This window comes from Pagrus pagrus, assembly GCF_965226575.1.
Source record: "Pagrus pagrus genome assembly, chromosome: 20".
NCBI lineage: Eukaryota > Metazoa > Chordata > Actinopteri > Spariformes > Sparidae > Pagrus > Pagrus pagrus.
This window is the reverse complement of record NC_140207.1, coordinates 21,701,917-21,716,288: the sequence shown is the minus strand read 5'-3', so window position 1 is coordinate 21,716,288 and position 14,372 is coordinate 21,701,917. Positions and strand designations below refer to the sequence as shown.

Genomic DNA, 14,372 nt, shown 5'->3' with positions numbered 1-14,372 from the left:
AGAGTTATAGCAGCCGGCAACCAAATGAAATGCACATTTTAGAACGTTACAATGAACAAAATTACAGATTCCTCTGGGTTTGAACATCTGGTTTGATTTCACCAACACCTGAGAAAATATCTAAAGCTGCTCCAGCAGGCTAAAGGCTCCACAATGATCACCAGCCAGCCTCTAACCCTGTCTATCAGCTTTTTAGTTCTGGTCAAGAAGGTTGGAAACACGGTTGATGAGAAAAGAGCGACGGAACCAATACAGTGGAGCTACAGGCTGGGTTCTTTGAGGTTCTTCCAGCGTTGGGGCTCTGGGTAGACGGTTCCACAATTTCTACCACTCTGACATCCCTGGTCTGGTGTTGTCCTTTTAGTTGCAGTCTCTGGTTGTGATTCATGCCAACAACATGTCTGGATTTGGAGAGTATGTAAACCTTTTGTCAGTGAGTGAGTAGAAATTAAAGCGTTGCCATGACAACAGCCTCAGAGCAGACAGCATTATTAGAGATGGCTACCTGGATAACACAGGTCACCTTTTGTTGTGGGATGATGGATGTGGAGGCGGCATCAGCCCTCAGGTGACACAGGTGATGGTCTTTTTCTTATTACGGCGCTAATGGGAGAGAAAGCGGTGAAAAGGCATCAATCGTTACCAGTGTTGTGCTAGTTACTGAAAAATAGTAACTAGTTACAGTTACTAGTTACTTTGTAAAAAAGTAACTCAGTTAGTAACTCAGTTACTTAAACCAAAAAGTAATGCGTTACTGAGAAAGTAACTTTTTAGTTACTGTACAACGTTTTTCCAATGTCCCCATTAAATAAAGGTTGATTGATTGAGTTCCCCTCTAGCCGTCATTTCAGTTCTGTACTGATACTGAGTAATACAGACTGTTGATTAAAACAACTGTTTCAATTCATTTGCATCCATATCACTGGATCTAATCATCCAAGCAATATGATCCGTTGTGCACCAACACAAACCTTGACACAAACACCAAAGTATTTTTTCAATGCCTATTTATTTCAGTCAGGCCATAAAGTCTTCCATAGGCTATAAACTGCAAGCCTATCTTTCTTATTTGGTATTCAAAAACAAACTGCAAAAAATTAAAGTGGCTTAAAAGCAAATACAGACATTCTGATCTAAATTATTATTCAGAATCAAGTTGGACAAATTAATGTGTCTTCACTCAGCACCTGAGAACTATCACTTGAGACAATGAAATATGATAATGATGCATAACACCACCAGCTGCTCAAAATCAAACCTGAAGAAGGGTCAACATACAGTATCCATGAAACAGGTGAGAGAGAATGCCAGTTATAAAGTTTCATGACAGCATTTTATGCCAACTAACAGAGTGAGCTGATAGATCATTATTCAAAAAGTGCAAAGAATGAGCTCACTTATTTAAAATAACAAGTGCTTATAACAAGTGCAAGAGTGCTTATTTGCAGAGATCTGAATGATTGTGGAGAGTTAGCGCTGAAACCAGTGGTTATACCTCATGAGAAGCAGCTTCTCAAACCTTTTGTCTTTGAGCTTGTTCCTCTTGGGACACAGTACCAGACTTCCCAAACTGAACAGCCTTTCGACGGGAGCGCTAGACGGAGTAGCAGCATTTTTCTTCAGAGAGACTTCCTTTATTGTGGGAAATTGTTGGAGTACATCCATCTCTGTTTCGGCTGTTCTCAAGTAGGATATTATCTCCGATTCGACAGAACTAAAGGTGTCATCGTCCTCCTCAAAGTTAAAAAAGTCTTGTGCTTTGGAGGTGCTTGGTGTTAGTGTTGTTGTTACCTCTGGTTGCTGCACAGGGCCAGGCTGAGCGGTAACCTTGTGACACTCTGCTGCCAAGTATCCCTTCACCATCTCCTTCTTCGCCTGGTCTTTACACCATCGCAGTTTGAACATGGGAAGTGAAGCAGCTGCGACCATGGCATCTTTGCTTTCCAAGACGGCTGCAAATCGGGTTTTGATAGCCTGCAAACACACAGTGACATAGGTATTAGCATTAATAAAAGATTCCCCTTTGAGTAAAATCAAAGATACTTAATCATAAGAAACATCACTCATATTTTTATGAATGGAGACTTGTGGGTATTACCAATATGACTACCAGTGCCATGTTTTACATAAAATGTCTTTGGTAAAATATACATACATTTCCATGTGTTGATGGAATGTTTCTTACCCGAACTATGGCATCAGGTAGGCCCATTGCCACAGTCAGACCTTCCTTCTTCTCCAGTGTCTTGGCCATCAACACTTCAAGGGTGGGCAGGAGGGTGCCGTAATAACAGTTGTCCTCTCCTTGTAGGATGTCCAGAGCGACGGTGAGTGGCTTTGTGATGGCACAGTACTCCTTCAGGAATTGGAGTTCCCTATCACTAAAACATTTTAGGCCTAAACGATCACAGATGGTGGTTAAGTCAGTAAGAGGAATTTCAGTTATCCTTGCCACAGCATCATGAAAAGAGTTCCACCTTGTTGTGCATGGTACCAAGAGCTTTTTGGAGAACACTTCCCCCACCGTCTCGGAGGCCATGGTTGACCTACTGGCCTTGTTCCACAGTGCAGTGCACTTTGCTGTAGCACTTCGGTAGATTCCTTTGATCGCAGGATTTGAAGTGAACCATTTTTCAAGATCAGAGCATGAGACCAAATTCATAGTATGGGAGGCACACCTGAGATGTGGTGGCAGAACAATCCCGTACTCTGTGGCAGCATCAAGTACATCATTAACATCTGTGAAGGTGACCTCATTATCATCATCATCACCACTATCATCACTATCATCATCAGGGGGCTGATACATTTTAAATGCTTTTACAAAATTTGAACCGTTGTCAGTAACAGTGGCTGTGACCTTTGTTGACAATCCATACAGAGAATGAATATGGTCTATCTCACTAGCAACAACATCATAAGTGTGACTACCTTTAACCCGTTTACAAGCCAAAGCTGCTTTCTCATGTTTCAAAGTAGTTGGGTTTATCCAATGAGCTGTAACACCTAAGTAGCTCCTGTTATGGATGGACCAAATGTCTGCTGTAGTTGAGATGTAGTGTAGCTCCTCATATGCTTTCTTGAGCTCGTGTTCCATTTTTGAATACTCTCTCTCCAGGTAGTTGGAGAAGGTTTTCCTTCCCATCTGCCGTATGCCACCTGTTAAACCAATAATTTAAACATATTAGGTGGATCACAGTCAAAGTAGTATTGCTATACAGAATAGACTCTTTTATTTTGGCTGAAAATGATGCCTTGTAAAAAAAATAAATTCTCATTCTGAGCTGTTACGTTTTTACATTTAGATCAAACCTAACTGACATCTTTAATAAATAATAACTTAAGGATATTCTGGTAATGGAAAGAAAGACAGTCACAGAACAAAACAAAAACTATGTTGGGCGCATTAGTGGGACATGTGCCTGCTTTAGAGAATAAAGTCTATTTAAGTGTTTGTTTATGCAGGAGAGTAGCATAAAGGAGGAGGTTAGGAAGGTAAGAGCAGCCAAAACGTGTCCAAACACAGTTGACCATACTACAGTTTCATTGTTTATAAAAATCGATCCTTTCTTGCGTGTGTAATTGCAGTGGAGACACGAGCAGCGCCCAAGAGGCTTGGTAAACAATGACGGTTGCCCTAGCAACACATATGTTTTGCTTGCATGCAAATTCCATTTATTATAATCAACATTATTATTATTATTACCTGCACACGACACCATGCTGATGATCTGCCTGAAAGCAGGGCTCTCCACTGTGGAGATGGGTGGCATGTTCTCCACTACATATCTGAGGGGAAAAAACACGTGTTTTTATCTGTAAAATTTTACCACTGGAATAATAGCCTGATATTGCTAAAAGAGACCCAAATAAACAATTAAACATACCGTGCTATTGCTTTATCAACTTGTGCCTGGCTATGGGTCCGTCTTTCGAACTCCAACCGCTGCTGCTTGGGTGGAGTGGGTGTGTGCTCGCTGCTGTGTGACTCCGTCTCGGATGCTGCGTTAGCTACCTTAGCTGCTAACTTTGTTGAAGCATGCCGCTTCTCCAGGTGCTTCAGCAGGTTGCTGTTGCTGTTGTTCGCCGTTGAAAGTACTTTTGAACCGGGACACAGTCTACAAGTTACCGAGATGTTGGTTTCCCCTCTGCTCTCCAGTTTAAAATAATGTGAAAACCTCCACGAGGAGAAACTTATCTTCCCCTTCTCGCTCGCCATCATGCCGTGCCCTGACCTGTCCAGTCCTCTTCATGGCGCGTGTTTGATTACGTGTGGGACGCTAGAGGGCGACAAATGCTTTGTTTTTCAATTCAATTAAACTTTATTGATCACTATGTTATTGGAACTGTGTGCCGTTGTACAACCAAACCCTCTTTTTTATCCAAAAGGAACGGAGTAACGCAGCGTTTGGTAACGTTAACGGAGTTACTGAATTTAAAAAAACAACGCGTTACGTTATTAGTTACTGAAAAAAGTAACGGCGTTACGTAACGGCGTTACTAATAACGCGTTACTACCCAACACTGATCGTTACCCACCGCAACCGCCAAGGTCACGGAGGTCACAAATTAACCAGCCTCTTGCTTCGCTGCTCGCTTCCTTTCTTTTTGCTTTTCACACTGACTTTTCTTGCCTTTGTCTTTCACTTTTTATTCATCTGTTCGTTTTCTTCAATTTCTTCCAGACTGGTAAATACCAGAATCACTACAACATCATTTCAGATTGCTAAATGTAACATTTTAGTCATGTGTTTCAGCACCTGTGTTTTGCCTCTTTACAGCATTTTCTCAACAGCTAAGAGAATTAACCAACGTTTCAGGATTCAGTGGGCGTGTCTGCTATGCAAAAGTACTTCAAAGTTGCACGGCAGCTGTAGGAATTATTAGTGCTTCTCCTCAGCGTCTGCTGAGTGCTGCTATCTAAAAATGAGACGTTCTGCAGACATGATATTCAAAAAGGTCTGATGCCATTTCTCCAGCACTTCTCCACCCAGGCTTTCTCTTTGTGTTCAGTTAATTACTCACACCTCAGTGTTACCCTTCACTGCTGCAGTTCTTCCCCTCACTTGGACACAGGACAGGTGGGTTCAGGGAGGCACTTTGATGCTTTCCACCTCATAGCAGTAAAGGATTTCTTGTTTTTTTGACTAATTTATTGCATTCTGGACATCATTTATTTATTTGTTTGGTTATGTTGTTTGTTTACACATATATTTTAAAGATATAATTTGCAAGGGGATGTGAAGGAGAATTGCCTAAAAACCCTCCAGGGGCTTGAAAAGTGGCATTCTCCAGGCTGCACATTATTCAAAATAATTACAGCAATGTGGGGCACACAATTTATATGTACTAATGATTTTAGAAAATGGAGACATAGCTTCAGCACAGAACTTGTTGAGAATGCATCGCATAAACACCCATCTGTTACGCAAGTAATCAATCATAGCTATAAGACACACACACACACACATTCATTTATAATACATGCAAGTATACACAAACACTATCTTTCACAGACTCAGAGCATGCATTCATGTGATATGGCTGAGAGTTTTCATAAGACAAGAAAGAAGAAAGTCAACACAAATAATAATAACCAGGACTGGTCTCTTACTCATCTAGTAAACAAACAAACAAACAAATACTGTCACCCTTCGAAAACCCTCTCCCAGCCTGTATTCCAGGTTACAAATCAATCAGGATATCATTTGAGTGACCTCCAGCATGCACTGTGAAGCAGTTGGGATGAGCAGCAGCCATATTATATTCCATATATTCTATATGAGGCCATGGTGCATTAAAAGGGTGGAATACCCAGTGGGCCTTGGGATGCCTTGGTATTCTGCAGCAGGGGTTGGATGATGTGGCTAAAAGGAAGCAGAGCTGGGTAACCTTCCTTGGTTTGCATTAGACCTGGATGAGTAGCGTACAATGAATAGATGGATGGATTTGTGTCGTTTGGGTTGCCAGATAGTGACTTATACAAGTCTGTTGTTCAAAGGGAATCTTAAAGGTCTACTCTAGAATATTTGTCAAATCAAGAAGCAATAACATCATCACAGCCCCCCCCAGCCCCCCCTTCGTGTTGTTAGATATCAGTATTCATTTCCTCTCAGTAATGCAAGCGTAAGATAAAAGCTGTCCTTTAGCTCTTTGAAGCCTTGATTGATTCTGTGACACTCCCCTGATAATGAGAAACGGCTTCAGGAGAATATCAATGCCGAGGATCTCAGAGGTGGCCGAGGAAACATCGGCACTCAAGTCTTTTAGCTTTGAACAAAGGACAACGCTGCTGTATGTTAACATTATTCCTTCCACACCCTGACATGTGCTGCATGGGTATACATCAGGGAGAGGCTCACTCTTTTTTTTTAAACTTAGTTAAGGTTGTATCGTCAAGTAAATCCAATATGGCCAAAAATACAACACAATCTGATAGAATCTTCCAGTGAGGAAAATGTGATTCAGTGCCATATATGCTGCCCTGCATTCTAGAAAGTTAGTTGGCCTCTATATGCCACCAAGTGGTTAAATATTTAACAGTACCCTATTTGTTTGTATTGCAGTGTTATAGCAGTGAGTCCCATTATAAATGATTTGAACCTTTCTTTATAACCATTTCCATGTCAGGATCTGTTATAAAAATGACCGAGATGCACGTGGGATGGGGTGAACAGGTTATCTCGCAACTCTTGTCTCAACCAAACCTCCTGGAACTAGAAAAGTTAAAAACACACTCCTGTTAATGTGTTCACTGCATCTGAAGAAGATTAGAGCAATTTGTCCATTAACTTGAATAAAACATCTAGAGCATTTCAAATGCAATTTCACACACGAGAAAACAACAACACAGAATCATGAATCAGAATCATTTGTGTTGTTGTTTGACTTTGTATTCACAAGACACGTTTCTAATTTTTGGATGTACTTAAAGAAGGCATGCAGATCTGAGAGAAGAGACTGAAACCTTCAGAACACCTGTTTGCTGGTTCAAGTGACAAGATGCGTCCATCTTTAATCTAACTGTGGAACACCGAGCACTTCCTTGTAAGCATGAAGCTGTGCACAATTGTGTATCAAGCACTGGATCTGTGTTTGCAGCCCAGTCCTGCAAATTGGAGTTTGGAATTGGAATCAATGGAAAGACACAAACAGACAAAAATTTGCCCAGAGCAGTGCAAGTTGATCTGAGGAAATGTCCATGTGAGTTGAGAGAACTGGAGTTTTTATTGAGCTGTGAGTTTAGTCAGAGGCTGAGCTCAACACACAGGCAGGCACAATCCTACACACAAAGTTGGTGTGTCCTTTGCTAGCGAGCTTAACTAACTAGCTAGCTAGCTATCATCTGTACAGTTAGTAGCAGTAATAGTAGTAGTAGCGGTTGTTTAATGGAGTTATTTGTAAAATATGGCCAGAATTCAAATGTAGCTCCAAGAAATAGTGGGGGCAGCATATCACCAAGGTAAACACAGTAAACTGCTGTTGGCTCAGGTCGCAGTGGAGCTAGTGGCCCTAGGAGCATCTGTAACAAAAGCAATTTCCCCCCGGGGATTAATAAAGTATTCTGACGGGCACTTGTCACTACGGGCAACGAGGCCTAGCTGAACTCCAAGTCCAAGTCTGACGGAGGTCAGTTTCACTGCAGGGGATACAGAACAGAGGTGATGTAGCCTACAACAACACTGTTTTAGTGACTTTTATTTAGTTTCTGTTGATTTCCAATGACGTATTAACAATGAGTTAACAAGGCAATTATGGTAAGCTCAGCTTAGTTCAGTAAAAGAGAGACTTGAAATCAGACCGTGTATGGTTGTATTTTTCTGTTTAGTAAGGAACATGGATGGAAGAGAACTATGTTTTGATAGATATTTTGTTACACTACTTATTACACTAAACGCTGAAAGAGCTTGTGGAATGTAGCATATTTGCCTCTGGCATATACATATCTCCAAGCTGAAAATGGCCTCTAGTTGTACAAAGTGGTTTTACGAGACAGGACTAGCTGGTTAGGATGCTGACTTACAGCTCTGCAACAGATAGACTCTTTGACAGAACGTCAACACTGTTGTTTCTGCACATTCTGCTGATAACGGTCGTTCTAAAGTTAACTTACATTATCAACCTTAGCACAGCCAGTTTTGTTTTTCTAATGCATATAACCGCTAGCCTTTCAGCCCATGACCATTCCTAAATGTGTGTTTTTGATTTTCTCCAAAGCAAAGAAGGTAATAATTACCACACACAAGATTTTTAACCTCTAGTTGCCATATATGGTATTATGACCATATAAGGTGACTTATTTATTTTGCAGAGGTCTGTCTGAGGTATGCATCATGACTTCCTCTGTTTACTTCCTCTGTTTAGTTTTGTTGTCTTGGCTGTAATATCCACATTCAAAAGGATGATGACATTCCCAAATTGTCACGTCTGTCAGCATTACGCAGTTTTTGACTCTGACCCTGTTTTAGTCATCCTCACATTAAATGGAGCAACGCCTGCAAGCTAGTTCAGGTAGGCAACTCAAGCTGCACTGATATACACATGACACGCCCCACTCTCCACACTCATCTACCAAACACACCCCTCAACTTGGCGGTCTATTTAAACTGCAAAAATCTCCCATCTCCCCCTCTGCCTGTCAACGCCATGTATTGCTGCATGTTCTTTCAGCTCCACCACCACCCCAGCATCCACCTGTAAGGCTCAGACTGGGGGGTTCAAGATGTTTTGCTCATCACTCCCCGATATCTCCACATAAACATATCTGTAGGGAGTGACGAGGTCGGACCCTAGACGCCAAACTCTAACATTTTTGCTGCTCAAATAAACATTTCAAATGTGAGTTGTTGTTACTGAAGCTGCTAAAAACATTTACAAGGTCAACAAGTTAATAGCAGCCTATTCAATCATTGCGTCAAGCCTGCAAAAGCCCATTATTAGCATGTACCAGTCACTGGATGGTAATTTTGCCTAGAATGGGACTCAAATACAGTAACTATCAACTACAGTATAATTAAAAAACATAATATACCCTACAATATAGTTGTCTATAAGTTATACATTAGTGTAGTGTAGAACTGACTTGTGGAAAAATGTGATATTTTGTTAGGGTGGGTAAATGTTAATTAGCAGTGTGATGTTGACGGAACAAAGAAGGCAGAAATACACTTTAAGGGTTGCGCAGCATCTGGACAATTTACAGCGCCCACACATTAGAGTGATTTTAAAGTTCATCTTCAAACAAGGTAGCAGTTCAAACCGTTTCTCTTCTTTAATGACTGGATAATTACCTTCACAAGACGACCATCAAGCAGGCCACATGTTTGTGAACACTTTTTATTCTGTCACGAGACGTTGCGAGTAACGTTAGCGGAACGGAGCAGCGGTCAGCAGTAATAAACAACCGCTAACAACCACAAACCTCAGCATTCAACACCTCAAATAAACTCTGTGGTGAAGAAGATAACTCTGCTCAAACCCCCGGAGCTAACAGTGCAGCACAGAGGCTGCTCTCACTGCTGGTTAATAACGCAGCAGAGCACAGCCCCTTATGTTGTTATCCATATAAACCTGCATGCTTTCAGATTAATTCATTAATTAATTAATGCTGTTATCTGTTTAAAATATAAATGCTGCAGACCGTTTATCTTAATTTCCAGTTGTGTGTCATATTCTATTTCAGCAGACTAAGAACTCCGGTGGATGGTTATGCCACAGTAAACTGGAGCAAAAGACTGAAAATAGAGCTCCCTGTTCTATTCATGCGATGAATAATCAATTTTGAATTAAGAATCGATTCTAAATGCAATCGGACACCCAAAAAACTGGATCGAATTCAGTTGCGAGATTGCCAAAGATTCACAGCCCCTATATTTAGTTTATTTTCCCATCATTTCAATTAACTTCATCAAACAAATACATGGCTGATAATAAAATAACATATGATGGTGAGAGATGATTTAAAAATTAACAACTAAACCATCTGCAGATGTGGTCTGGCCAATCAGAGTCATATTTTAAAAGCATCTACACGCTTTGTGTTTGTTTTTCCTTAAAAAATCATGTGCTGATGTAAGGTGTAACTAGGCTAACAGAGGTGGCAGATCATGTCGGCACTGATGGATGGATCTCTGGAACTGATTATTGTATTATTTTATCGTTCTGAAAATGAAAATATATATATTGTGTAAAAAAAAAAAAGAAAGACAAAATGGCTGCGTGTATTTACTCCGTTTACTGTACTTTCAATAGTCAAAGAATGATGCTCTGCTGTCTCAAGAGGATGTATTGTAATATATCTCCATATGGATTCTTTGTCCAGCCTCTAGGTCCCACATGTGGCATTATGCCAATATGCCCTCCAGGTATTGATTCATACTCTTTTGATCACTTTGAGGATGTCATAACTGAGGGGACTAGATCAATGACTGTACCTTAGAGTTTGTACATGAAATAAAGGGTTCTCTTCTGGAATGTAACTGCAAGGTGAATGTAGTCATGGTCACTGTCAGAGGCAGTGCCTCTGCTTCTTCCTCTTTGCCTCTGTCTTTGTTGAAAACCCCCACACCTTCTTTGAATTTACACCCATCTGTCTTTTATGTTCATTAAGCATAGTTACTTCCTACATTCCTCAGGTGGAATCCAGCATTTGCCCTCACAGCTGCTGCTTGTTACTGCATAGCCCAGGTTCGATCATCAGGACGGCTACCGTGCTTCCTCAGCTTGTTATCTATGACTCTATGTCCCTCTGTCCTTCAGTCAGTCCACTGAGATCGATCTGTGATGGATGATATGCCATCAGCTGATGTTGCTTCACAATAGCACCTGACTCAAAAAAGGACATCTAGTTTGGTAAATGGAAAGGATATCTAGAGATTGCTGAAACTACTAAAATTGGGTTCAGACTGTCCGACGCATTATTAAAACCTGGAAGGATAGTGGTGACCCATCATCAGGAAGAAATATGGTCGGAAAAAGATCTTGAATGACTGTGATGGGAGATCACTGAAACTTTTGGTGTAGTTAACTGGTAAAAATTCAACAGTAGAACTCACGGCTATGTTTAATAGTGAAAGTAAGAGCATTTCCACACACAGGCATTTGAAGAGAAGTCAAGGGATTGGGACTAAACAGCTGTGTAGCCTGAAGAACCCACTAATCAGTGAGGCTAATCAGAGAAAAGGGCTTCAGTTTGCTAGGGAGCATAAAGATTGGACTCAATGCAATGGAAAAAAGGTCATGTAGTCTGATGAGTCCAGTTTACACTGTTCCAGAGTGATGGGCTCAGCAGGTAAGAAGAGAGGCAGGTGAAGTGATGGACCCATCATGCCTAGTGCCTACCGTACAAGCCTGTGGGGCAGTGTTATGATCTGGGGTTGATTCAGTTGGTCAGGTCTAGGTTCAGCCATGTTATGTGCCCAAAAAATGAGGTCAGCTGACTACTTGAATATACTGAATGACCAGGTTTTTCCATCAGTGGATTTTTCTGCCCTGATGGCACGGACATATTCCAAGATGACAGTGCCACAATTCACCCGGCTCAAAGTGTGAAAGAGTGGTTCAGGGAGCATGAGGCATCATTTTCACACATGGATTGGCCACCACGGAGTCAGGACCTGAACCCCATTGAGAATCTTTGGGATGTGCTGGAGAAGACTTTCCGCAGCGGCCCGACTCTCACATCATCAATACAAGAGCTTGGTGAAAAATTAATTAATGCAACGGAAATAAATGTTGTGATGTTGCATAAGCTTATCAAAACGATGCCACGGCGAATGCGTGCCGTAATCAAAGCTAGAGGCAGTCCAACCAAATTTTAGAGTGTGTGACTTTTTCATAGTACAGTGAGACATGTTCTTTGCAGTGGGAAGAGATCAAGTTTGAACTTGTGAACTCGTTCTGTGCCCTCTGCTCTCTGCAGTAGGAAGCCGCCAGAAAGTACCAGGGGGACCAACTTCAGCTCCAGGCTACAGTGTGGGGAACCAGAGCCCCCAGAGGAAACCCACGCAAACACACCAACAACATACAAATTGCAAACAGAAAGGCCCTGCCTCAGCCAGGAATCCAACTCAGGACCTTCCTGCTGTGAAGCAACATGCTGCTGAGTATTACTCACATCCTTTACTGTCCTGTATATACTGTAGTCCTATACATTGCATTGGTTACATTTTATATAGATTTAACAATGCCTACATAAATCATCCCTGCAAAATAAACCAATAAAATAAAATGTGGAATATGAGAAAATGTGGGATTTTGTTGAGTTAACCTGCCTTTTACATATTCAGTAACGGCTCATGAAGTGCTGGTTGCTTCAGCATAGTTCCATGTTTCATGCAGCTAGGGAGAGACTTGTGACAGATCTTGATTTGCAGTTACAAATAGTGCTGAATGTGTGTCATGCCTCCACACCATGCACTGTACAATGTACAAGCACTCCATGCTTGTGTACAGCTTGGTGGCTGTTTACATGGAGTTTGCCTTTCATAATTATCAATAAAGAGAATGTTGGGATAATATTTATTGCCCCAAGAAACAGAGAGTGAAGAGAAAATTACTGCCCTCCACCTGTTGTGTGTGTTCTCTTCATGTCTGTGACATATTCTACATATACAGATGTCCATGTGACTGTCTCCAGGTCATTTTCAGGTCACTTTTTTCCAAGAACTGCGCACATGTCGCATTAAAAATACAAACGAAATAGGTGAGACTCGATGACATAATGCCTCACTTGACACACGTGAGAAGCTCGACTCACACAGCCAGTGTGTCTGCTCTAACCTGTTGACTTAAACAACGAATTGAAAAGCAAGACAAAACGCAGGCGCTGCTAACAAATCCAGTGTGGCCAGCTCGTTACCGGACTGGCAGCTTGCAGTGAACATGGCCGGAAGAGGACGCCTCCGAGAAGAAGGAGGCCAGTTTGATGACTGCTTAGACAGTGCAGAGATGGTTTTATTGGTGGTTGGGCTCCTGGCACCTGCACTGGCAGCACTGATCTGGTAAACTACCTAACAGCATCTAAATTTAAGCATTAACTTAGCACTTACTTTAGCTATTAAGCTACCGGAAGCTGCATGCGGCCCCAGTCTGGAGGTGTTCATCGGTAGGCTGTAAAAGAGATCTGTGATCTCAATGGGACTAACCTGGTTATATAAAGGCTTTATTAAAAAATAGGCTGCTGGATGGCAGCAGTTAACAGTTGCTTTAGCAACAAGTGAAGCTATCTGTCTAGAGTTAGGGAAAAGCAGCCGGAGGAAGTCAGAGGGAAAACCAGAGGGTTCTTCATAAAATGTGATGCAGTTTCATCCAAATCAGTGAACCAAGTTATAAATGACTGTTTCTGTACATAAATGTGAGACCAGGTCCTCAGAAACACTCCTCTCTGGCAACATCTTTCGACATTTGCTGATGTTCATAACATGCATGTAGAGTATTGCACATATTTGTGCTCATAAAAAAAAAAACAAATATTAAAAAATGCAAACCATGCCAGGCAAAAACTGACGTTTTGCTTTTAATGTGAATTTGGTGCAAATATCCTGTTTATATCGTTGCCCACTCGCTGTGCCTTTGAATGCCGATCAATGCCTCCTCAGCCGCTGCAGCAGACACATCTCATCTCAACTTGTCTTATTTCTGTCCCCTGATGTAACTGCTGGGAGCCACGTGGGACATTGTATAACTTATTTACACATTCAATCTGGTGCCTCACGCTTTTTCCTGATAAACTCTCCGTGCACTTTTGTCTGCCATTAACAGCATAAAAACACACTACTCACCGTTAGGCCATCATATTGCCTTTCTTCTTTCCTCCTAACACTTAAAAAAATGATGATCTAGGAAATACGTACTGGATAATGCATGTACATGCTGGTTGTGTTCTATTCTGGGTTTGACATGGGTCAAGTGCACCCACCGGCATTAAAATGCAGCAGTAGAACAGCTGGAGGCAGAGTAACTCAAGTCTACAAAGCAGTATAGACACCAGGCAATCCATTACGCGGTCCCTCGGTCTGTTTGTTTTACGTACAATCCTGAAGCTGCATTCAAGTGAAATGACTTTGACTTATCGGTATTACCTAATAAATGTTAAATTATGTATATAACTATGTTTTTTATAAGCCTAACAGGTTCAGAGTATTCTGATATATTTCTATTTTCCAAGGTTCAAGGTTATTTTCAATGCTAAAGGTGATTTGGCAACATAGGGTTACATAACAAAACAAATGTTTGTAACTTCATACTCCCCATTCCCCCAAACACAGGCCTAAATTATCACCTGTACACACAGGAAATAATTCTTAGTGCATTTTTTTAATTAGGGGAAGGAAGGTAAATGTAAACAGTGGCATCAAGATGGAAATGATGGT

The 14,372-nt window shown here is 41.3% G+C and overlaps 1 protein-coding gene across 2 annotated transcripts; it reads right to left on the bottom strand.

Annotated features, from left to right (window-relative positions):
- Nucleotides 1-990: 990 nt before the first annotated feature.
- On the bottom strand, nt 991-3,761 carry LOC311249501 (uncharacterized protein). 2 transcript variants are annotated; one of them, XM_084340566.1, is made up of 3 exons: nt 3,707-3,761; nt 2,186-3,159; nt 991-1,974 (listed from the first exon to the last, which is right to left on the bottom strand). In XM_084340566.1, exons 1-3 carry the CDS (start codon nt 3,720-3,722, stop codon nt 1,471-1,473), a joined length of 1,494 nt encoding a protein of 497 aa, XP_084196692.1. In that variant the 5' UTR covers nt 3,723-3,761; the 3' UTR covers nt 991-1,470. The 2 variants fall into 2 exon arrangements, with proteins under 2 accessions (XP_084196692.1, XP_084196693.1); XM_084340567.1 differs by lacking the exon at nt 3,707-3,761 and adding an exon at nt 3,537-3,608.
- Nucleotides 3,762-14,372: the final 10,611 nt, after the last annotated feature.

Excerpts from the sequence above, each read along its gene's own strand:
- LOC311249501 (XM_084340566.1), bottom strand. Across the intron at positions 1,975-2,185 it reads TACCTGATGCCATAGTTCGG|GCTATCAAAACCCGATTTGC; the intron begins GTAAGAAACATT and ends GTGTGTTTGCAG.